We start from the raw sequence: 26,754 nt of genomic DNA, 5'->3' as shown, positions 1-26,754 counted from the left end.
GGTGACGGCCAGCTATGCAGCGACTTTCAGAAGGAAGATCTGGTAATTATAGTTGGGGGAGCAGGAAACAGCCTGACTATGAATCCCGGATATAGTATTAGGAGTGACCTGGATAAAATAGAAGCAGAACCTGGGCACAGGAATGTGTGGTTTGTGAAGGTTTTTCAGCGCCATAATTGGCCCTGGGTAAACACTGCTATAAGGCATGTCAACACTGAACTGAACAGGATTCTCCGGACATGGCCAAAGTCTCAAGTAAGTGTTGTTCCAATTGATGCTATTGGCAGGTGGGGATACACTACATATGGCTTGCACCTAAATAGGAAGGGGAAAGATATGTTAGCTTCTCTATTAGCAGATACTGTAAGGGGGCCACAGTCGCACAAGGGTAGATCCCTGTGGTTAATGGGACCAGACAGACAGGTTTTTTAGGTTACAGCCATAGTCCAGACAGATAACAGTCAAGAAAAATAGAATAAAAGAATCTTCATGTGCAGTAAATAGGGATAAAGCTAAGGGATAGTGTCAACTTAACTTCATCAAAATATCAGGGGAATAAAAAATAAAGTAGATGAGTTGTTAGCGTGTTTAGATTATCTCAAAAATAAGAATGAGATTGATATACTTTGTCTGTCTGAACACCATGGAGCTGTGGGGATGGATAGTGTCACCATAAATGGGTATAATTTAGCATCTTACACTTGCAGATCTAGCATGGATAAAGGAGGAGTTGCCATTTACACATAACAAGGGTATAAATACAAAACAGTAGAAGTAAGCAAATTTTGCGTCAATCAGCACTTTGAAATTTATGCATGTGAACTACACATAGAAAATGTAGTGTTAATACTAGCAACAGTGTACAGACACCCGTTAGGAGATTGGGAGCTATTAATAAAAATGTTTGACACTCTATTATGCTGTCTGTCAGACAAAAAAGAAGTTATTAATCTGTGGAGATTTCAGTGTAAATTTACTAAGCAGTTCCGAAAGGAAAAGTGAACTAGAAGTATTATGAAGGACATATAATGTAGAATCGGTGATCAATTTCCCTGGAGTTGGTGATTTAATTTCCCTACACATATAGCTCAAGACAGTAGCACTGTAATAGATAATGTATTTGTACAGCAAGAGGATGTAAAACTAAAACATGCTTTCCCTGTGATAAATGGATTATCAGACCATGGTGCACAATTGATTAACTTACTAAACCTAGCACGACGTACAGTTCAGAAACCATTAACTAAAAGTGTAAGGTTGCTCAACACTGGTATCTTCAGAGCACTTCAGAGAAAGTTAAAGAAATATTAATTGACAATATGTATATAATTGTCCAAATGCTAATGGTAAATGCAACATATTTCTTTAAAAATTTGTATCCCTTAACACCAAACAGTTTTTGTATGAGACAGCAAGAATTAGTAAAGACTCAGAAGTAATTTTACACTATTAAAATATTGTAACATAATGAGAAACGTTGTTAGAAAATCAAGAAATATCTATGCTAGAGATAAAATTAACAACTCAGGCAATAAAATCAAATCAATATGGAATGTTGTTGGAAGGGAGACAAGAAAAATAACTACCGAGGTAGGTAGTACTACTATTAAAGAGAATGAGGCCATCTTAACCAACAGAACACAAGTAGCTAATGTATTTAACAACCATTTCTTAAGTGTAAGTGAAACATTTGGTGAGAATAGTCCAAAAGAAAAAGCCTAGCAGTACATGGAAGAGTCATTTTTGAGAAATCTTAGCCAGATTAATTTTCACCTAACATCGTATTGTGAAATAAGGAAAATCATTAAATCTTTGAAAAATTAATGCTCTGTTGGAGTGGATGACATCTGTAACAAGACATTAAAACAATGTGGAGCAGTTACAGCTAATGTTCTGAGCCACATATGTAATACATCACTAACTCAAGGTATTTTCCCAGACAGGTTAAAATATATAATTGTCAAGCTTCTCTACAAAAAAGGGGACACCATAGATGTCAGTAATTACTGGCCAGTATTCTTTCTTACAGCATTTTCAAAAATTGTCGAGAGTATAATGTACTCAAGAGTGGTTAGCTATCTGATCAGTAATGGGATTCTTAGTACATCACAGTTCAGACTTCAAAAATGCTGTTCCACTGAGACAGCGATATACGATTTCAATGCCCACATAATAGAGTCTTTAAATGCTAAAATGTCATCAATAGAAATTTTCTGTGACTTCTGCAAAGCATTTGATTGTGTAACCATGACATTATGTTACAGAAATTACAATTCTATCGTATAAATCGAACTGCATATGTGTGGTCTAAGTCATATCTACAGAACAGTAAAAAGGATTCTTTGTATGGTTTAAGTAGTTTAAGAAATTTTGCCACTTCATCTAACTGGGGTGAAATTACATTTGGTGTTCCAAATGGTTCAATCATGGGTTCTCTTCTGTTCTTGATATATGTGAATGACCTCCCTTCTTATCTGTAGCAGGAAACTAAACTGGCGCTGTTTGCTTATGATACAAACATCATTATTAATCCAGTAAAAGAAAGTCCTATAGGAAATGATAAAATAACGTCTTTGGAAAAGTTATTAATTGGTTTTCTGCAAATGGGCTTGCTCAGGACTTTTTTAAACACAGTACATTCAATTGTCTGTTGCAAGGAGTACAGTTCCTTCAACAGGAGACAATAGCCAGGGTAGAGCATGCTAAGTTTTTGGGCACACATATAGATGAGAATCTTAATTGAAAAATTCATATTTTGGATCTCCTAAAGTGAATAGGTTCAGCAACTTTTGCAATCAGAATAATTGCCAATTTTGAGGATATAGAAATTAGTAAGCTAACATATTTTGCATGCTTTCATTCTATGATGTCATACAGAATAATATTTTGGGATAATTCAACACTTAGACAAAAAGCATGCGCTGCTCAAAAGAAAATTGTTAGAATGATGTGTGGGGCTCATAGTTGCACATCTTGTAGGCATCTGTTTAAAAGGTTATGAATTCTTACAACAGCCTCACAGTACATTTATTCAGTAATGAAATTTATTCTCAACTGTTATGATGATGACAAACGAGTCGTCACCAATGTCGACTGGTGGCCAGTGCTAAATAAAAACATATAAATCACAGCAGGTTTGTCGGTAACGTCGATAAAGTGTTGCTGCATGGTCTGGATCTGCAACTACTAAAATAATTAGAAACCATTGGTAAAAAATAATATGTATTGTACTCAACTGGTTGTACAGGATTGTTCTTGGCTGCATACATATAATTATAAATAGATAGCTATTGAGGCCTCACCGCCTTGTTAGAAGTTGCTTCCTATTAGCTGAAGGCTGTGCTGCTTTGCTACTTGATGTCCAAAGCAAGAGTGGACAGAGCTTGCTAGAAACTTGATACAAGCTGCGGAGCGGCTCTAGCGGCACTGGTCATGACTAACAGGTCCAACGATACTAATATGGACCACGGCTGATAACTGCAAGCCCTAACAAGTGTGGCATTGAACGTTGATACCACATAAACAACATGGACCAGTTTAAAAACAACAGTGATATTCATGATTATAATACCAGAATAAAGAAAGACTTACAGTATCCTCTACTTAACCTACCTTAACACAGAAAGGGATAAAATATGTTGCTGTAAAACTTTGGCAATATATTACCACATGAAATAAAATGTCAGACAGCAGTAATAGTCTCAAAAATAAACTGAAATCATATCTCCTTGACAACTCCTTCCATACCATACACGAATTCTTGAATAGAAGTACATAAATCTTTAGGTATAATGTATGTATTTTGTGACATTTAAGGGAATGGGGTAGGTAATAAAAATTTTAAGCTTTAAAAAAAAAAATAATGTGTGGATGGATATGTGTGTGTGTGTGTGTGTGTGTGTGTGTGTGTGTGTGTGCGCGCAAGTGTATACCCCCCTTTTTTCCCCCTAAGGTAAGTCTTTCCGCTCTTGGGATTGGAATGACTCCTTACCCTCTCCCTTAAAACTCAAATCCTTTCGTCTTTCCCTCTCCTTCCCTCTTTCCTGACGAGGCAACCGTTGGTTGCGAAAGCTAGAATTTTGTGTGTATGTTTGTGTTTGTTTGTGTGTCTATCGACGTGCCAGCGCTTTCGTTTGGTAAGTCACATCATCTTTGTTATTAGATATATTTTTTTCCCACGTGGAATGTTTCCTTCTATTATATAAATAAATCTCTTGATTCATGTGTGCATTCCTTATGCACTTAACACGTTCAACATCATAATGGTTACCATGAGATTGATCAATGGAACATGTAACTAACTGACTAACAAACTAACCTGTCTCTACTGTTGAGCTACAGCACCATGTCTTTATGGGGGGGTGGGGTTGCAGCAATGTAACTCTCTCTCTCTCTCTCTCTCTCTCTCTCTCTCTCTCTCTCTCTCTCTCTCCCTCCCTCCCTCCCTCCCCCCCCCTCTCTCTTTCTTTGTGTGTGTGTGTGTGTGTGTGTGTGTGTGTGTGTGTGTGTGCAATATTGATTAGCTTTGAAGGAGGATGTCATCAGAAAGCAACATTTTCGTTCTTGTTTAAGCGATTATCAACTTCTTATACCTTGGCTATATGGTAAATTGTTATCTTTGATTCTTCTGTTATCTCTGTTTGATAACCATAAACCATATACTGACTGTAAATATTGAATTCAAAAAATTCATTTTACTGCTGTCACTCATGTTAGTTATATTACCAGAAACATCCATGTTAGTAGAGAATAGAGTTAAACAATGGAAAATCCAAACAGAATAATGACAGTGTTATGAAAAGGATAGATTGCCACTCACCATATAGAGAACTTGTTGAAGTTACACACAGGCACAACAAAAACACTGCTCTACATATGAGCTTTTGGCCAGTAGGACTTCTTCTAAAGTAGAAAACACACACACGTTCATACAGTCACAACTTTCATACACAGGACCACTGTCTCTGGCTGCTTGTATTGGCTGACCATTGTAACAGCTGCCACATTCACAAAGTATTTTATGAGTTCCAAGAATACTGAGCCCAAGGGTGTCTTTTACTGGAAGTAGCATCTCTAATTTTCTTGGATGTAAAAGTGGCTCATGAATAAATAAAATTTCTACTGCCAAATAATAATAAAACACTATCATCTCACACTGCACTTTCACATTTTTTTTTTTCTGGAAAACTTTCCACCAAAGCTCTGCAATGGACAATACTAACATCTTAACCTGTTTCGTAGCTCAACATCATGGTCATTATAACTCAGTTTATTAGGCAAGGAAATGGAGTGATATAGTACACAAAATGGAAATTAAACATAATTCTCATGGTCCTCAATTCAGTAATAGTGTGTGTAGTGATGGATTTTGAGATGTGAATGAACAATGCAACACTAGTTTTAACCCAAGGGATAAACAGAATCAGGTTGGCCTATTGTTAAAAGACAGGTTGCATATTCAGTAATTGGATAGATGAAAACCCAGTCACCAAGCGGCAGCAGGACACACACATAAAAGGAAGTTGTAATTATGCAAGATTCTTGCAGCAGAAGGGTTGAAGAGGAAGGAAGAGGGGTGAAGGAAAAAGACTAGAGAGGTCTAGTGAAAGGAGTAGATTTCAGAAGAGTCACCCAGAACTGCAGATCAGGGGAGACTTGCCAGATGGGGTGAGAGGGAAAGACAGTGTTTCCTTCTCATGCCATCTGGTAAGTCTCCCCTGACCCACATTTCTTGGGTGACTCTTCCAAAATCTATCCGTTAGACATCTTGAGTCCTTTTCCTTGACCCCTCTTCCTTCCCCTTCAACCCTTCTGCCGGAAAGAGAAGCCACTGGCTCCGAAAGCTTGCATAATTATTATATACATCTCCTGCTGCAGCTTGGTGAAGTAAATTTTTTATTTATCCAGTTACATTATATTGTCAAAAATTTATTGTTTTTGTTGTTATATTAGGTTGTATATTCAGAATTATTTATGCTTTAATCCCCATATGGGCACCTAGATTTTGGTTTTCTGTGATTTGCCTGAGGCAAATTCCAAGATGATTCCTATTATAAGGCCATGACAATGTGTCTCATTTTTGTCAACTTAGACCTATAATTTGTAAATGACCGTATGTGTGACAATGTATGTTTGCCTCATTAAGAGGAAACATTTTTAGCCACCCAAGATTGTAAAAATCTTGTTTGTGCAGGTTAATTGATAATACCTTAATGTTCTTGATCCAGAGCCAAGACATGATATTTTCATTCCTCCACAGGCTCAATATTCTCTCTCCCATCCAATTCACCTGGACCTCCTTAGCAAAGTTTGCCACTTTCCTGAATGATGACCCCTACATCTCCAGTGACTCCCAAAAAAGTTCTGTCCATATCACATTGGCTGACCATCCATCCACAGTGCCTCTGTTATGAGATGTACCATTCATTCACACTAATATATCATTCCCATACAGTTGGTCTACCCATGACTGGCACATCTGCTTTGACAAGCAATTCCTTTCCCAGAAGGCTGTATTCACAAATAGGCACTACATTTCATGCCTAGTCCACAAACAAGTCTCCCATGCCTAGTCCACAAACAAGTCTCCCATGCCATATCCTCACATCCTCCTAATTTGTACCCACCCCATAAAGCAACTTCAAAAAATGATCCCATTATTATCCAGTATTACTCCAATACATTAACCACTTTCTTTGTCAAAGTTTTGGCTATTATCATGTCCAGAAATGAGTGGCAGCTTACTCAAAATCCTTTGCACCCCTCTGCTGCCCTAACAATCTGTGAAATAACTTGTTCCATCCTGAACCAATCTCTTGCCACATCAGTTACATGACTCTGCAAGACCTACTGCAAGATATGTTCTATACTAGTAAATCCTATTCCCTTCCCATCCCATCACAGGCATATCATATGGTATCAGAGACAGGACCACATGTCGTGACTGCTGTGACTTCTGCTAAGTGTTTTATGTAGCCCACACAGTGGCAGAAAACACTTCTTGAGTACAACATACTTGACTTCAATGGATATTCCTTAACATATAATCTTAATGCCAGTGATACTAGATAAAGAATCAGTGTTCTCTTGAATGTACAGAGGTTTTGAATAAATTAAAGGTTACTAGATGGCTGGGCTGGGTTGGAGAAGGAGATGGATAAAGGTTTTGTGCTGTAGATGTGTACAGCCAAGATGCTGGGCATATCAGCTCTTGTATTGCTGTTAGAGAATGGTAACAAGTATTTGATATCCAAGGAGAGGTATTGAGGACACGAGTAACTGAGAAACCAATGAAGAAAGAAGAGAGTGTGAAAATCATGTTTCCTATCTCATCACATCCATCGTAACTGAGCATAGGAAGGACTGATGCAATGAAAGAACCAAATGTTATACACATGTCGTATGCAAGCACTTGTGCTGTGATACACCTATTACTATTGAGCCAATTATTCGATTGACAAATTCAAGTGACAAATTTTTAGCAAGTGTATATCATGTAAAATTAAAGCTGATGGAGCGGTGTTCACATATAATCTGGCAACAAAGATACTCATGATTATTTTATGTTATGAATTGGGGAGTCAGTGTGCAGTTTGCTGCCTGGAGAAATCGTTTGTGCGAATTTGTTCTCTCAGTAATGTAGGTGATATCAGGCTTGAAATTGAACTTTTCATGTTTATTACAATTCACTTCTTTTGCACAAAAACAGAGTGGAATAAAGATTGACAAAACTTTTACTACATGACAAAATTTAAACTTCTTTGGCATGGGCCCTAACCAAATTTTTATACATGTACCACAACTATAGTTGCCTCTGCACCTCTGCCTTTTATATAATCCAAGAATTGGAAAATTTATTTGCTGAATTCATTTATTAAATAAATTAATTTACAATTAATTTTGACTTTCAGTTCTTTACGTATTTCATTTGATTACAGATACATATACCAACTTGTACATCTTGTCTTTATCATTAAATATAAGTTTTTTGCATGAAAATTGATTTTTACAAGTCATTTAACAGTACAAAAAATATACATTTAATTATCTTGTTATATGTGTTTTATGTTCCTAACATTTACACATCTTACTGTTCCAGAATACAGGGTGTCCCACTCAAACCTGCCTGATTTCAAAGATCCAGGGAAAAAAAACTACAATAGATACAACAATGAAAAATGCACCACATTTTAGAGCATCTCAAAGAACTCATTTATTTATTAGCAATACACCTCTACATGTGAACCATTTGCAACACGAAGAATATCGAGTCTGTATTCAGTTTCTTGCGAAGTGCTTTATAACATTTCCTCTGTTATTGTTGCAATTGCATTAGTGGTACAATGTTGCACTTTGGTCACATACATGTGGTCCTTTACAAATCCTCACATGAAGAAATCAAGCGGCGTAATGTTGAGGGAATGTGGTGGCCAGGCAATGGATCCTCTGCGTCCGATCCAACGATTGGGAATTTTCCTATCCAGGAACTTGTGAACAGCTGTTGACCCAATGCCGCAGAGCTCCATCTCTTTGAAAAATGATGTTGGGTTGCAAGTCTTGTGTCTAAGGGTAGACGAACTGCTGCATCATGTCCATATTCACTGACCCATTCACTGTTGAAAGCTACCTTAAAACCAGATGTCAATGAGTTATCTGTGAATCTAAGTCATCGTAGAAATAAATGCTCTCATGTGGTACACTGTTTATCTTGTTAACCATAATTTATATGCTGATGACATTTAGTTGAATCTAAGCACAAGCAGTAAATACATTGCCGCCATCATGTCAGGTATGGATGACAAACTTTTTTCAACATCATGATAGACACAAAACGTGGATCTAAAGTTAATCCTAAGAAATCACAGGTCTTCCTAAGCTGGCCAGTGAACACCTTCATGAAACAATCCTGTACATATACAAAGACACTGGTGAACTACACGATGCAATGTTGATCGAGGTACATCAAGTTGCCTACATGCTTGATGAATTGACTTACTTGGGGTTCTGAGAAACGTTTGATGTCCTTCACTGTCTTTTATGAAACTCCGTAACGTGCACCACCAGAATATTTCAGATTACGTCCTGTTGCCAGAAACTTCCTATACCATTCCTTAATTGTTTTCACATCAGGTGGATCACATTCATACACACGACAATAATTTCTTTGCACAGTAATCGGCGATTTTGTTTCTGCTAACCACACTACTGTTTGCGCACACTGCTGTGGAGTCGCCATTTTCACTTCATGTGACCAAGCTGCACTCTGGTGACCATTCTTGGCACTGCTGATGAGGGATAATAAATTCTTTGAGATACTCTACAATGTGGTGCATTTTTCATTGTTGTATCTTCTTTGGTTTTTCTCTCCTGGATCCTTGAAATCAGGGAAGTTTGAGTGGGACACCCTGTATAATGAAACTGCATAGTTAGTTTTTAATAGAACAATTCAGAATCAAACTTGACTCTGTCAATCAAACATAGTAGCAAAATATATCTAAAAACAAAGATGATGTAACTTACGAAACGAAAGCATTGGTATGTTGATAGACACATAAACAAACACAAACACACACTCAAAATTCAAGCTTTCGCAACCCACGGTTGCTTCATCAGGACAGAGGGAAGGAGAGGGAAAGACGAAAGGATGTGGGTTTTAAGGGAGAGGGTAAGGAGTCATTCCAATCCCGGGAGTGGAAAGACTTACCTTATGGGGAAAAAAGGACAGGTATACACTCGCGCACACACACACATATCCATCCGCACATATACAGACACAAGCAGACATATCAAATATATATTTTTCCCACGTGGAATGTTTCCCTGTATTATATTCAAAACATAGTAGCAAGTTTTACAATTATTGACAATTTTATACTGCATAGTATAGTTTGGAGAAAGAAATCGTGTAAGCTGCATTCCAGAAACATACAAAATTTCATGTCGCGAGAGTTCTTAATAACTGGTATTGCACCGTTCATACTGTCCAACTGGGTTTACCATATTACAGTGGCTTCATCAAGTTTTCACTATATGTTGTATGTTGAACTACATTATAGTAGTAAAGATGCAGCAGGATTAGTTATTGTTCTATTTTTGTTGGGAATGTTTTTTCTCTAAAATGTTAGTTTAGATGTAGAAAGGAGACAGAGGTTTCCTACATGCTATGACAGTTAATTATTTCTCATCCAAGATCTTTCACTGTTCTTTGATAGGGAATTGGACACCACAAGGATATAGGAGAAATTGTTTCATGAAGGTTTTCACTGGCCAGCTTAGGAAGACCTGTGATTTCTTAGGATTAACTTTAGATCCACGTTTTGTGTCTATCATGATGTTGAAAAAAGTTTGTCATCCATACCTGACATGATGGTGGCATTGTTTTTAATGCTGGTGCTTAGATTCAACTAAATGTCATCAGCATATAAATGATGGTTAACAAGATAAACAGTGTACCACATGAGAGCATTTATTTCTATGATGACTTCGATTCACAGATGACTCATTGACATCTGGTTTTAAGGTAGCTTTCAAACACAGTGTTGCACTGTTTGAGAAAGTCAGCTGTTTCATTTTCGTAAGTAATATATAATAATCAACAGATGGAAAGCGGTACCAAAATCATGCAGTGTTAAAATGCTGACTTCTCACTGGTCTGTGACGTGTTTTGTTTCATCAATCTCTTTGTTTAATGCAGTTGGTGAGGGATGATGTTTCTGGGAACCTGATTGGTGTTTGTCATGGATGTTATAAGTTTTAAGACAGTCAGTTATCTACTCATGAAGAATATATCCAAGGCTTTAGGTGGTGTGGGTAATAAGCTGACAGTCTTGCTTTTGGGGTATCATTCTTGGGTTCTGGTCAAATTAAGCTCATCTCTACTCATTAGGATATGCATCACTGACGAGAGAGAGATTGAAGATGTCTGTAAGAACTGGAAAATAATATCAGCAATGTTTTAACCATACCTATGTTCACTCACTATTTACTACCTCAGAAGAGATTCTCACAATTTCTTTTTATTGTGTGCCTGTATGGCCTTATTTATAGAAAAATGTGTGGTGAAGATGCTATCTTGAGGATGATAATTTATCATAATTTAAGAATTGACTGTAATTCATCTGCAGAAGCTTGAAAGACAGCATCAGATTTTTGGCTTTCTTACGCCTTACACAGTTTTCTCCACAATGTTGCAGGATTTGACCTACTGCATACAGCTGAGCTGGTGTACCTTTACTCCTTTCATGCTTGTATTCCACACATGATTTCTCCTTACTGTCTTCTGTTTTTTGTTCCTAATCTGTAGTAGCTTTACATGCCCAGTATCTTGTAAAAGTGATCCATGGATAAATAAATTAACTGCTGCCACTACTATTGCTACTGCTACTGCACTTATGTATTGACTTTAGGCTATATAAATCATACAACCAGTGTTAATTGCAAATTTAAAATGTTTAATGTATAATTGAAATTAAACTAGGCATACATCTCAACTCTATAAAGTGCCAGAAATGTTATGTGTATTAAAATATTCTGGGCTGTTATACCACGGTCTGATGAATTTGTTATTGAAACCCAATTTTTCATCCCAATCTGTGGAGGAGATCTTCAAGGGATTGCAGTTTGTTTGAGGTATGAAGATGTCCTCCGCAGATGGGGAAGAAATGTTGGGATTCAATAAGAAGTTCATTAGGTCACTGCATAATGGCTTGAATATTTTAATAGTTCTGATATACTTCAACTGGCCACAATGTCATGCACAGCACAGTTTTCTAGGAAACTGTAATTAATTATATGACTAGACATCAATACTTGGAGTAATTCCATACATAATATTTGACAGAGTTTGAGACTTCATACACACATATATAAACTTGATTAAAACCATCATAAATTTTTAATAAAGCATGACCCAAATGTATAAAATATTGAAGGAGACCCTGAAAAATACCTGAAAAATATGTGCTGCTACAGCTTGAAAAATATGTGCTGCTACAGCTTAAAAGGGGTGAGGGAGGGGTTTCTTCTTTTTTTTTTTAATTATATGATTATTTTGTTAGTCTGTACGTAATGTTAGAATTGAAAAATCACCTCTGCCACAATCTTTGATTGTATGAGGCATGTTATGTCATGATAAAGATTTGATTTGACACAGTAAATACTGCAACTAAACTGTCAGCATGGCATATATGAAAACATTTGACATATTGTCATTTGATATTAATCATATTCATGTATATTACAATCACATCATAGTTACTTAATTCAGATACACTCAGTACAGAATTCACATTGCACAGCAGAAGAATTTCCTTTGTACACAATGTCTTGTGCTTGCTCATCCATGACTGTGTTATATGATTCAAGTCAGGTACATGATAATATTTTCCTTGATTGAGAGCCATAAGAAGATGAACTTCTTATTTTCTTTGCAGTCTGTTGCTATGCGGTTTATGGATGAGATGCCAGAACTTGATGTTACCGAAGAAATACTGAATGGTATTGTAATCACATGCCAGTACATGCATCAAAGCTCAGCGGATGCTAGTGAACAGTACCTACAGGTTTGTAATTCAATAGTAACTTCTGCACATAAAACCATTAGTTTTTCAGTGATTGTGCTTATATTCGCTTACTATAAATAAGTTGATGTATATACCTAATAATAACAGTAAGATTGGATTAACTTTGTGTGCTACTGTAGTACAGCTGCATCCCACTCTATTGCTGCCACACACTTAGCAAAAAGCTGTTGAATTAATTGAAACACACACACAGAGATATATATGAAAAGAGGAGGAGGGTGACGAATGAACCATGTTGTATTCAACTTTAAATAATACTTTCATGGTCATATGTTTATGTTCTTTATGTGCACAATTTTAAGGTTCTTCTTAAAAACATCCCATTATATTTTTCTTAATTCATTTGTTCATTCATTCATGGTATTCCTTTGATCCCATCAAAAAGGAGAACTTTCAGGCATGTGGATCGAGTCGAGGTATTCATTAACAAAATACAAAATATGAAAAATGTAATATTTACACTGTAATAACAGACTAGCACTATACCATTTAATACTATTTGTGCTTTTACCAACTAAATTTAACCTTGTAAATAGAAGGAAAGCTGCTGTTTCCTCAGTTGTTTTAAACCGGTACTGTTTATCTTCAGTTTTAGCTTAATCAGGTGCCTGAAGATGATGGAGATGCATTCCATCGAAACTTTGCTATGAGACGATGATGCTACTTGCCTGACAACACGTGAAAACTTCATATATGAAATTTGCCAAGAAAGCCTGCACTCCCATACCACTTCTATTTGTCAATCAGTGGAAACTCCATATTGGAATATCAACAATGTAGAAAAGATAAATTACTACTTACCATAAATATGACATGTTAAGTCAGACAGTCACAGTTAAAAGACACTTACATGTAAGCTTTCAGCCATAGCCTTCAACAGAAAAATAAAGAGAAACACACACCATTCATTCACACTAGCAAGCACGCCTAAAGCACACATGGCAGCCAACTCTGGAAGCTCAGACCAGGAAGCATTTCTCATGCAACTCTACAATGAAAGTGCCAGGAAATTTTGCTCCTTGATTCGAGATAATGAAAAAATTTGTAAAAGGATATCCTTCAAATTATTTTCTATTAGTTTCTGGGTAACATGTAGTTTTGACCTCTGTCAGAAGTTTTTTTCTAAGAATGTGCCAGTTCCAGTGTGGCCAGCTTTCTCTCATTTTGTTGGCTTACAAAATAGTTCATCAAATTTGTAATTTCAGAGAAAACTGCTGCTTTAGAAAACTAATTTTTCTCTACATCCTTACCCGACTCACAAGCTACACTTCGCAGTAACAGTAATCGGGTTCTGAAGGTGACCTGTATTACAAATTGAAACTTGGAAGTGCACATCTGTTACTCCATATTGCGGATTGTAACATGCTTGAATTCTCTATGTTGTGTTGTCTATGAAGTGGTTCAGACATTGCTGTTGAAGCATGTATTACTCTTTGACAGCTGCCTTCTCAGCAAATTCAGTGTGTGGGGAAGACTCCTGTAATGACACACTGCAAGCTTCAGATGGTCCCAAGGTATGCTTAACTCAGATTAATATCGGCAGGTACCATAGACCATTCCATTTGGTTGATTCCTGCTTTGTGGAGGAAGATGTTCAGAGGGTGTGCAAGGTGTACCTGTCCATTATTGTCCGTAAATAGAAGCCTATTATTGATGTGTTGACTTCAGTGCTTGACATGGGGCTGGAGGATGCACTTTTTTGTGTTGTTGTTGTTGTGGTCTTCAGTCCTGAGACTGGTCTGATGCAGATCTCCATGCTACCCTATCCTGTGCAAGTTTATTCATCTCCCAGTACCTACTGCAACCCACATCCTTCTGAATCTGCTTAGTGTATTCATCTCTTGGTCTCCCTCTGTGATTTTTACCCTCCACGCTGCCCTCTAATGCTAAATTGGTGATCCCTTGATGCCTCAGAACATGTCCTACCAACCAGTCTCTTCTTCTCGTCAAGTTGTGCCACAAACTCCTCTTCTCCCCAATTCTATTCAATACCTCCTCATTAGTTATGTGATCAACCCATCTAATCTTCAGCATTCTTCTGTAGCACCACATTTCAAAAGCTTCTATTCTCTTCTTGTCCAAACTATTTATCGTCCACGTTTCACTTCCATACATGGCTACACTCCATACGAATACTTTCAGAAACGACTTCCTGGCATTTAAATCTATACTCGATGTTAACAAATTTCTCTTCTTCAGAAATGCTTTCCTTGCCATTGCCAGTCTACATTTTATATCCTCTCTACTTCGACCATCATCAGTTATTTTGCTCCCCAAATAGCAAAACTCCTTTACTACTTTAAGTGTCTCATTTCCTAATCTAATTCCTTTGGCATCACCTGACTTAATTCGACTACATTCCATTATCCTCGTTTTGCTTTTGTTGGTGTTCATCTTATATCCTCCTTTCAAGACACTGTCCATTCCATTCAACTGCTCTTCCAAGTCCTTTGCTGTCTCTGACAGAATTACAATGTCATCGATGAACCTCAAAGTTTTTATTTCTTCCCCATGGATTTTAATACCTACTCCGAATTTTGCTTTTGTTTCCTTTACTGCTTGCTCAATATACAGATTGAATAACATTGGGGAGAGGCTACAACCCTGTCTCACTCCCTTCCTAACCACTGCTTCGCTCTCATGCCCCTCGACTCTTATAACTGCCATCTGGTTTCAGTACAAATTGTAAATAGCCTTTTCCTCTCTGTATTTTACCCCTGCCCCTATTTGAATTTGAAAGAGAGTGTTCCAGTCAACATTGTCAAAAGCTTTCTCTAAGTCTACAAATGCTAGAAACGTAGGTTTGCCTTTCCTTAATCTTTCTTCTAAGATAAGTCGTAAGGTCAGTATTGCCTCACGTGTTCCAATATTTCTACGGAATCCAAACTGACCTTCCCCAATGTCGGCTTCTACCAGTTTTTCCATTCGTCTGTAAAGAATTCATGTTAGTATTTTGCAGCTGTGACTTATTAAATTGATAGTTCGGTAATTTTCACATCTGTCAACACCTGCTTTCTTTGGGATTGGAGTTAATATATTCTTCTTGAAGTCTGAGGATACTTCGCCTGTCTCATACATCTTGCTCACCAGATGGTAGAGTTTTGTCAGGACTGGCTCTCCCAAGGTCGTCAGTAGCTCTAATGGAATGTTGTCTACTCACGGGGCCTTGTTTCAGCTCAGGTCTTTCAGTGCTCTGTCAAACTCTTCACGCAGTATCGTATCTCCCATTTCATCTTCATCTACATCCTCTTCCATTTCCATGATATTGTCCTCAAGTACATCGCCCTTGTATAGACCCTCTATATACTCCTTCCGTCTTTCTGCTTTCCCTTCTTTGGTTAGAACTTAGTTTCCATCTGAGCTCTTGATGTTCATCCAAGTGGTTCTCTTTTCTCCAAAGGTCTGATTAATTTTCCTGTAGGCAGAATATCTATCTTACCCCTAGTGAGATAAGCCTCTACATTCTTACATTTGTCCTCTAGCCATCCCTGCTTAGCCATTTTGCACTTCCTGTCGATCTCATTTTTGAGACGTTTGTATTCCTTTTTGCCTGCTTCATTTACTGCATTTTTATATTTTCTCCTTTCATCAATTAAATTCAATATTTCTTCTGTTACCCAAGGGTTTCTACTAGCCCCCATCTTTTTACCTATTTGGTCCTCTGCTGCTTTCACTATTTCATCCCTCAAAGCTACCCATTCTTCTTCTACTGTATTTCTTTCCCCCATTCCTGTCATTTGTTCCCTTATGCTTCCCTGAAACTCTGTACAACCTCTGGTTCTTTCAGTTTATCCAGGTCCCATCTCCCTAAATTCCCACCTTTTTGCAGTTTCTTCAGTTTTAATCTACAGTTCATAACCAATATATTGTGGTCAGAGTCCACATCTGCCCCTGGAAATGTCTTACAATTTAAAACCTAGTTCCTAAATCTCTGTCTTACCATTATATAATCTATCTGAAACCTGTCAGTATCTCCAGGATTCTTCCATGTATACTACAACCTTCTTTCATGATTCTTGAACCAAGTGTTAGCTATGATTAAGTTATGCTCTGTGCAAAATTCTACCAGTCGGCTTCCTCTTTCATTTCTCTCCCCCAATCCATATTCCCCCACTATGTTTCCTTCTCTCCCTTTTCCTACTCTCGAATTCCAGTCACCCATGACTATTAAATTTTCATCTCCCTTCACTACCTGAATAATTTCTTTTATCACAACATACATTTCATCAATTTCTTCATCATCTGCAGAGCTAGTTGGCATATAAACTTGTACTACTGTAGTAGGTGTGGGCTTCGTATCTATCTTGGCCACAATAATGCGTTCAGTATGCTGTTTGTAGTAGCTTACCAGCACTCCTATTTTTTTATTTATCATTAAACCTACTCCTGCATTACCCCTATTTGATTTTGTATTTATAACCCTGTATTAACCTGACCAAAAGTCTTGTTCTTCCTGCCACCAAACTTCACTAATTCCCACTATATCTAACTTTAACCTATCCATTTCCCTTTTTAAATTTTCTAACCTACCTGCCCGATTAAGGGATCTGACATTCCACACTCCGATCCGTAGAATGCCGGTTTTCTTTCTCCTGATAACAACGTCCTCTTGAGTAGTCCCCGCCCGGAGATCCAATTGGGGGACTATTTTACCTCCAGAATATTTTACCCAAGAGGATGCCATCATCATTTAACCATACAGTAAAGCTGCATGCCCTCGTGAAAAATTACGGCTGTAGTCTCCCCTTGCTTTCAGCCGTTCGCAGTACCTGCACAGCAAGGCCGTTTTGGTTATTGTTACAAGGCCAGATCAGTCAATCATCTAGACTGTTGCCCCTGCAACTACTGAAAAGGCTGCTGCCCCTCTTCAGGAACCACATGTTTGTGTGGCCCCTCAACAGATACCCCTCCGTTGTGGTTGCACCTATGGTACGGCCATCTGTATCACTGAGGCATGCAAGCCTCCCCACCAACGGCAAGGTCCATGGTTCATTTTGTAGCAATGTTAATTATGAGCTGCTGTTAGGGGCATGACATACATAAAAAGAGCTGTCAGGACCATCACATCAGGCGAAAGACTGGAGGACTGCAGCCTGTAGTCACCCTGTTGTGTATTATGACCATTTTCAGCCTTTATGTGTTTGATGCCTCTCATCAATGCAAAGAAAACCAAGGGGCCCTCACTATAAGCCAAGAAATGCACAATTATGAAGCCCACAACAAGAGGGCCATAGAGATACCAACCTCTCAACTGCCTGGAACAAAAGACAGTTTTCCAATTATCTCCATAAAAATGTTCAATGCACTGCCTCAGGAAATGCAATGTCTGCCTCAAGCGATATACAAAAAGAAAATTTACAGGACTTGAAAAAGCAACCATTATACTCTGTTGGAGAATTTTAGAGTAGTGACTAACATTACTGAACAAAATAATATTGTTTTCATCTGTTATATATTCTTTTTGTGATAAATATTCTTCATATATTATATGAAAAATTGTAAACAATTTATATTTAATATGGTAAATACTTGGTAAATAGTGTAACTTACATGACACCTCTCCAGTCATGAGAACTCAAATCTAGTAATAAAGTAAAATAATGTCCAGATAAGAATGATAAGTAGCTGACATCCTTATATGATAATGTCCCAAAACAAGACTGACCCTCCTCCCAGCTGAGTCTGTATATTGCTACTTGACAATATCCTCAGCCTTATTCTATGACCAGCATCCATTAGAAAAATCCTGCTCTTGTCAGTGAAGTGAATTTGATAGATTGATACAAGTTCCATCTCAGGTGCTCCCTTACCCACCTTCTTCACACACTATGGTATGGGAGGAGGGTTTGTACTGTTGTTTGTAATGGATGCCTTGTGGCTAAATTAATCACATGGAGATACTTGCATGCACTGTGGATCGACATAGGTCTCCCAGTTGTCACCAAAAAGGCTGTGCACAACTCTGATGTATTCACCTTGGGGCACCTAAAAGCCATAATTTCTAGTTAGCATTCTGGAGAATACGCAGTATTGCAGAACACTTAGTATAATGTTGTTTATTGAAACTGAACTACTCTTCTTGACCAATCACTATATACACACAAAACAAATAACTTGTAGACGACCATTCATCAAGAGCGTTGGTGATGTCCATCGGAGCTGGTCCTAGCTTAGCGAGGAACTGGCTGTACTGCTGCAGTGCTGGCCTTATAAAGCCGGCGGAGTTCTCCAACTTTCTCTGTATCCGTAAGGCGGCCTCTGCAGAAAAAGGTTCGCATTAGTCTCTAGCAAGTTCTGTTTGTTTTGAAGATTGTTTTCCTCTGTTGTGCCTGCAAGTGCTTATGAATGTTATATGGTACACAGGGGTGCCTTGAGTGTAGGCTGCATGGCAGCCTGGCAGGGGCCATCTGTGGCAGACGTAACATACCTCCCTCCCGGGGGGGGGGGGGGGGGGGGGGGCTGTGCGAAAGATCGATAGCTGCTACGTCATGATGGAGATCTGTGGCTGCGGCTCCCTGGAGGAGGCTGTGGAGGCTGCCTCTTGGAGAATATGGTGCTGTATGTCTTGCGATGCGGACTGACCTGTGTACTGGTTGTGGTGGCAGCATGGGTGGGACCAGTGGCATTGGTTCATCTTCATTGGTGGCCATCGGCTGGTGGGGAGGTGCCGGAGAGGGGCCGGGCCGGGCAGCTGGTCCGTCGGCTGCGGCTGCTGTGTTGGTGGTGCTGGTGGCGGCAACTGATGCCCTGAAACGTCACCCATGCAACAAGTAGATGGCATTAGTGAAGGGGCCTGTGTAGGTGGTCGGGAATGGGTTGTAGAGGTGGCGGTGGTCCATGTCGTAGGGTGCGGTGCAGGTGTCTCAGGGCAGCGAGGATGCAATTGATTTCAATGGCGATGGACTATGTGGCCATCCAAGATGACATCAAAAAATTGGCGACACCGGGAACGCTGGATGATGGTGGGCAGCCAACCTGCTTTAGTGCCAAAACCTCGGGTCCAGATTAAGGAGCTGGGGAAGAACCGGGACTGCCCAGGAGGAATTGGAATTCTTGGAGAGGGCAAGAGAAGATGAAGGAGGGTCCTGGGTTGGTGGCCGTGGAGTGCTTCTGCTGGGCTTTTGTCCTCTATCAGAGTGGCTCGATCGGAACTGAGGAATAGCGTCAGAGAATCTTGAAGGGAGTGGTCTTTGGCATATTTGAGCATTTGTGTCTTGAAAGTTCTGACCAGGTGTTCCGCTTCCCCATTGGATTGGGGATGGAAGGGTGGGGTGAGAAGATGCTGGATGCTGTTGTCGGTGCAAAAGGAGAGGAATTCCTGGCTTCGAAATTGTGGTCCATTGTCCGTGACTACGGCTTTCGGTAATCCTTCTAAGCAAAATATTTTTGCGAGGGCTGATAAGGTAACGTGCGTGGTGATTGCTGAACACTGAATGATGCACGGGAAATGGGAAAATGCATCAGTGACTAGGAGGCATTGGTGGCCCAAAATGGTCCCGTGAAGTCAAGGTGGATGCCTTCCCAGGGACCGTACGGCATAGGCCAGTGAAGGAATTTTTGGGGGTGACGAGGCAATTGTTGGGCACAGACGGTACAGTGCTGCACCATCTCTTGAGTTGTAAGACATGAGGCTGATCCAAAAAACATGCCTTCTTGCGAGGGATTTGGTGCGAACGAACCCCCAGTGCCCTTGGTGAAGAATGTGGAGGATGATTGGCTGCAGGGATCTCGGAACAATGACCCTCGGTTCTGCTGAATGTAAGCGAAGGAGGACTCCATCGACCACCGAAAGCTGGTGTCAGATGGAATAGCACAACTGGAGGTGGCGTTTATCCTGAGGAGGCGGCGAGGATGGCCAACCATGGAGAACGCGGTGTTGGACGACTCGGAGGAGGGAATCTTCTGCGGTGGCTGCAGCTACTTTGACAGCTGTAACGGGAAATGCCTTCAGGGCCTCTTGGACGTCATCATCAATCCAAAAAATGAGGAGGTCCAACTGGTCAAAAGCAGGGTACGGACCCTGTGGTAGACGCAACAAGGCGTCAGCGTTGGCGTGCTGGGAGGTGATATGGACATGCATGGTGTAGCGAAATTGGGATAGGAACAATGCCCAATGCTGGAGTCGTAGGGATGTTTTGGTCAGTAATCGCGCGGAAGGCGCAAATAAAGAGAGGAGCGGTTTGTGGTCAATAATAATGTGAAAGGGCTTGCCATAGAGAAAGGGATAGAACTTGGAACAGGCAAAAACGATGGCAAGTGCGTCTTTCTAGATTTGGGAATATTTGATTTGTGCTGTGGAGAGAGCTTTTGAGATGTATGCTATGGGGCACTCTGTGCCATCCAGCAATTTGTGAGACAGGACGGCTCCCACATCATACTCAGAGGCATCCGTAGCAAGTATCAAAGGAAGATTTGGATCATAAGGCATGAGTCATGAAGCGGATTGGAGCTGCTGTTTGAGGGTATGGAAGGTGGTCTCGCAGACTGGGGTCCAACAGAATGGGACATTTTTGCGGCAGAGGTGGTACAGGGGTGCTGCCATTTGAGCTGCAGAAGGAACGAATTTCCTGTAATACGAAATTTTGCCCAAGAGGGATTTCAACTGATGAAGGTCCCGGGGACGGGACAGGTTGTTAATGGCGTCGATATAAGAGAAAGATGGAGAAATACCATTCTGGGAAATGATGTGACCCAGATAGGAAATAGATTGTTGGAAAAATGAACATTTAGAAATATTACATTTCAGACCTACAGTTCGAAGGCGGAGGAAGAGGAGGTGGAGGTTGGCTATGTGCTCTTCGGAGGAGGACCCTGTGATGACTGTCGTCTAAGTAATTTATACAGCCCAGGATATCAGTGAGAAGTTGTTCAAGGTATCTTTGCAAGATTGCAGGAGCAGTGACTAAATCGAACATGAGTCGGTTTAGTTGGAAGAGGCCGAAAGGAGTATTTATAACAGTGTACTGTCGGGAGGAAAGATCAAGAGGAATTTGGAGATATGCTTCTGCTAGATTGATTTTGGTAAAGTAGGAGCCCCCTGCCAATTTGCAAAAAAGATCTTCCGGTCATGGAAGGGGATAGTCGTCAACGAGAAGCTGTGGGTTGACTGTAGACATAAAGCCACTGCAGAGGCGAAGGCGGCGGCCTGGCTTCTGCACGATGACTAAAGGTGTGGACCACAAGCTGAACTGCACGGACTGGAGAACCCCTTCATCTTGAAGACATTGGAGTTCTTCTTTGAGCGGCTGTTGTAGTGCCACTGGTACCTGACGTGCCTGGAAGGAGCGGGGCCGGGCAGTGGGATGGAGTTGGAACGAGGCCTCAATGTCCTTGACGCAGCCTATGCCCGGTGAAAACAGGTCCTGGAATTCATTACAGAGTGCATCAACTTCAGGAAAAGGAACGTACTGAGACACTAGGTGAACATTGTCCACAATGGAAAATCCGAATAAGCGGAAGGCATCCAGTCCAAATAAGTCTGCTGTGGAGGAATTGTTGACAACCAGAAATGTGACTGGACGGTGAACCGATTTGTTGACTTGAGCCGTGAATTGTCCTAGGAGAGCTATCTCTTGCTTATTGTACGCCAGTAGGCGCTTAGGGGCTGGAGAGAGGGGTGGTGAATCAATGTTGGCGTATGAAGTGTAATTAATCAAGGATACTGCTGCGTCTGTGTCCACTTGCAGATGCATAGGCTTGTCATTGATAGTGACGTCTATAAAAATTTTTGATGTCGAGGAGTTGTCTACCTGGTTGATGTCCATTGGGGTGTTGTTCAAGCCATCTGGATATGGCCTGTGCTGGCGGTTGCTGGAGGTGGTTGTTTTTGCGCGACAAACGGACGCTAAATGGCCTTCCCTGCCGCAGTGTGTGCATCGCGCCCAGCTGTCTGGGCAGTCTTCTCTGTCATGTGTTGAATAGCAGGTGGGGCAGGAGGGCAGGTGGAGATGATCCCCACGACAACGTTGCTGGTTGTGTTGTTGCTTCAGTGGATTCTGGCTCCGGCTGGGATGGTGCGACTCAGCGTCTTGTTGTGGAGGCGGTCTCCGACCGCGGCAGTGGTAGGAGTGCGGCATTGAGCTCTGGATTGCTGCGACGTCTTCGGTGTCTGTCATGGCGTCGTCACAGATTGCTGCTACATCTGCCCAGGATTCCAGTTGACGATCAGCGGCTGTAGAAATTTCGAACTTATAGGCTAGTTCTATGACCTGCTCGAGGGACGGGCCTTCTACTTGAGGGCGTCGTGGCGGAAAGCAGCGTCTGGTGCTGCCTGTATCAAGTGGTCATGCAACATGTCATCAGCGTATGATTCCATGGAAATATGTGTGTGAAACTTACATTTCCTGCTGAGACCTTGCAGCTCGGCGGCCCACTGGCGATTGGTCTGCTCGGGTGTCTTCCGGCATTGGTAGGACTCGACGCGGGCTGTGAGTACATGATATCGGCGTTTGTAGTAGGCATTTAACGTCGCACAGATGGCGCTGAAGGTGAGGGAGTCGGGGTCCAGTGGCTGTAGCATCGTGAGCAGGACCTACATCTTTGATTGGTTCCATGACAAGAAAAAAGCGTGCTGCCTGTCTTCATGGGTGACTTGATGAATCGTGAAGTGTTGCCGGATATGTCGTTCGTATGTTTCCCATTCTTCAACTTCATCGTTGAATTCTTGGAACGGCGGTGTCATCGCGGGGCAGTGGAGGCTTCGGATTTCAGCTATCAGTTGTGTCTGAGTTTCCAAAAACTGGTGCAGAAGTCCTTGAAAGAATTGTTGCCATTCTGTAGATGCTGCTGTCGTAACCACGATGTTCGTCGGTTCGTTCCACTATACTCGTCGCCACTGGAGAATACTCAGTATTGTAGAACACTCAGTATAATGTCGTTTATTGAAACTAAACTGCTCTTCTTGAACAATCACTGTGTACACACAAAAACAAATAACTTGTAGACGACTATTCATCAAGAGCGTCGGTGATGTCCGTCAGAGCTGGTCCTAGCTCGGCGAGGAACTGGCTGTACTGCTGCGGCGCTGGTCTTATAAAGCCGGCTGAGTACTCCAACATTCCCTGTATTTGTGAGGCGATCTCTGCAGAAAAAGGTTCGCATTAGTCTCTAGCAAGTTCCGTTTGTTTTGAAGAATTGTTTTCCTCTTGGTTGCGCTTGCAAGTGCTTGTGTATGTTATATGATACACAGGGGTGTCTTGAGTGTAGTCTGCCTGGCAGGGGCCGTCTGTGGCAGACGTAACACATTCATCATCTGGTGTTGTAGACTGTAAATGAGCACTTTGAGACAGATATATTTTGTGTCTCATGATAGGAACTGGATGTCTCAACAACTTTGCTATGGTCAGTAAAATTTTTCTCGGTTTGTGATCACATTGTCAGTATGTAAAACTACCAATGTTTCGGTCACTGTTGCAAATGACCTCCTTCAGGTTGTTTGTAAACAAAAACACCTTGAAGAACATTGACCAAAACGTTGGTAGTTTTACATATTGACAATGCTGTCACAAACCCAGAAAAATTTTGACTATGACAATAGCTACAGAAGCCTACATTTATATTTAACTTTGCTATGGTGTAAGCCAATCCGGTAAGCAACTTTGGAAACTGAAGACCTTCCTGCAGTAAAGTAACAATTTATGTATGGTCTGAGCTTGAAGTTACCGTTCACAAACTGAGCAGTAAACACAGGCAACATTTCCCAGTTCAAAACTGGATAATTTGGCCCACAGCTTGCTCTGATAAAATGTCCTGAAAATTAAGATCTACATTTACCTTCACTACCCATGTGGCTGTATGTAATGATTTGCTATAGTCAAAAAAGTTTTGAAAATTAGCATCTGAAAAAAAAAAGAAAAAGGAAAAAGTAACACAAGCTGTACAAGACATGAGAGTGACATAATACTTTTATTGTGCAGTTCATGACTAAAAGAAGAGATCAGTTTCTTGGACCCACCTTGAGACGCAAGTAATTGTCAGTCTGGTAATGGGTAGAAGTGTGGAGGGATAATAATTGTATAAACAGATCAAAATATATTGTAAATGTAATGATTTTTAATGCAAATATTGTAGCCCCATATACAGAGTTATTTAAAGTATATTTTGTGTGTTTTGTATGCCTGTCACTTACTTGTCTTATTGGGTCATGTTCTTTAATATGGGGATTTTCTGTAAAATGAGAAAAGTGTTTTGCTCTAGACACTGTTGTAACCCATTATGCAGACAGTATGGCCCTCCTGTTAATTATCTTTTCAGTTTGTAGCATTGATTTTTTTTTTTTTTCCTTTTGTGAAATATTCAAAATATTTTATCTCATAACTATTTGCACAGAGCTTCACACTTACATTGCATGTTTTTATATATGAGTTGTTTTAACAGGAGTTGTCACGACATAATTATGTGACTCCCACTAATTATTTGGAGCTTCTGTCAAGTTTTCAGCGACTATATGGTACCAAAAGAGGAGAATTGGCAAACGGCATTAAGCGGCTTCAAACAGGTTTGCTCATTAATCTGATTATTTTAATCATTTTATACCTAAGGTTCTTATCATTTTATTACATACTCTGTGTTTTAAAATTTTGCAATTTGCACACTGTTATGCAATTGTGTGTTAGTGAATAAAAGTCTGTTACCACAATTGACATGTATGAATATAACTACCAAAATTCTGATGGTCTCCATAGGGCTTGACAAGCTTCTGAGCACTGCTGAAGAAGTGAAGCAACTTCAAATAGAGCTAACAGCAATGAGACCAGCTCTTGAAGAAGCTGCCAAAGAGGCTGCAAAGATGCTGGAGAAAATAGCTGAAGACACTGTGAGTACTAAAGCCCAAAGTATATCTTTTCAGTCCAGTTTATTAGTTGGAACGTGCCATTTCAGTGCTTCCAAACAGTATGCACCTCTGCTTAAAGCAATCAACTAGTGAAATTCTAGCTATATAATGGGAGCAGGCACTGTGACTTATGCATATTTTCTGCAGTGGCAGTGATATAGAAAACAGCAGATGAGAGTTAGAAAGATTCCTTTACAAAGTTCATTTCTCAATCTCCACCGTCCCTTAATGTCAAGTTTTATTTTAATGTAACATAAAACAACATAAACAAATGAACAAAATTGCTGCTCACACATAAATAAAATTTGTCTTATCATCCATATAAAAAAGTGTCAAATGTGAAGTATGTGACATTTATAGACATTTTTGCTGTATTATTTAGCATAAGTGTCTAAATGTACACTCTGGGAGTAGTTTCTGTGCTAATGTGCATTTTGGATTATTGCACATTTATAAAAAATCGTCCCAAACAGGGATCTGAGGAATACATTGTGTAAATGAATGAATGTACTTATTGTTACCATCATTGATTGCATTAAGATTTTGTGCTTGCTCTTGTCAATTTGAGTAAATATGTTGGCAAGCAGACAGGGGAAAGCTGAAAGGAGCAAAGAGTATATGGATGGTCTGAACAAGGGAGATGTACTTGAAGGCAGTATCATAGAAATGGAAGAAGATGTAGCTGATGATACTATGAGAAGAATTTGACAGAGCACTAAAAGACCTGAGTTGAATTCCGAAGAAAGCTGGTGTTACAGCTGTGAATATTACCAAATAATCATTGATATGAATATAATAGAGGGACATATTCCACGTGGGAAAAATATATCTAAAAAGAAAGATGATGAGACTTACCAAACAAAAGCGCTGGCAGGTCGATAGACACACAAACAAACACAAACATACACACAAAATTCAAGCTTTCGCAACAAACGGTTGCTTCGTCAGGAAAGAGGGAAGGAGAGGGAAAGACGACCCTTCCCTCTTTCCTGACGAAGCAACCGTTTGTTGCGAAAGCTTGAATTTTATGTGTTTGTTTGTGTGTCTATTGACCTGCCAGTGCTTTTGTTTGGTAAGTCTCATCATCTTTTTTTTTAGATATATTTTTACCAAATAATCAGTTTAATAAGTCATGGTTGCAATATACTAACATGAATTCTGTACAGAAGAGGAGAAAAACAGGTAAAAGCAGACCTCAGGAAGGTCAGTTTGGATCCTTGAGAAACATACGAACACATGAGGCAGTACTGACCCTAAGATTTCTCTTAGAAGAGAGGTTAAGGAGAGGCAAAGCTAAGAGAATAGCACTTATAGACTTAGAGAAACCTATTGACAGTGTTG

At 40.0% G+C, this 26,754-nt stretch overlaps 1 protein-coding gene across 1 annotated transcript in view; it reads left to right on the top strand.

Annotated features, from left to right (window-relative positions):
* The window catches only part of LOC126092652 (dynein axonemal heavy chain 1-like), an 894,951-nt gene that overhangs the window by 545,820 nt on the left and 322,377 nt on the right, over positions 1–26,754 (top strand). The window contains exons 36-38 of the mRNA XM_049908374.1: positions 12,432–12,560; positions 24,957–25,077; positions 25,265–25,395. Coding sequence (XP_049764331.1) covers positions 12,432–12,560; positions 24,957–25,077; positions 25,265–25,395 — 381 coding nt within the window. The remainder of the gene's footprint in view (positions 1–12,431; positions 12,561–24,956; positions 25,078–25,264; positions 25,396–26,754) is intronic.

Source organism: Schistocerca cancellata, chromosome 7 (assembly GCF_023864275.1).
Source record: "Schistocerca cancellata isolate TAMUIC-IGC-003103 chromosome 7, iqSchCanc2.1, whole genome shotgun sequence".
Classification (NCBI taxonomy): Eukaryota; Metazoa; Arthropoda; class Insecta; order Orthoptera; family Acrididae; genus Schistocerca; species Schistocerca cancellata.
This window is presented reverse-complemented; position numbering and strand designations above follow the sequence as displayed.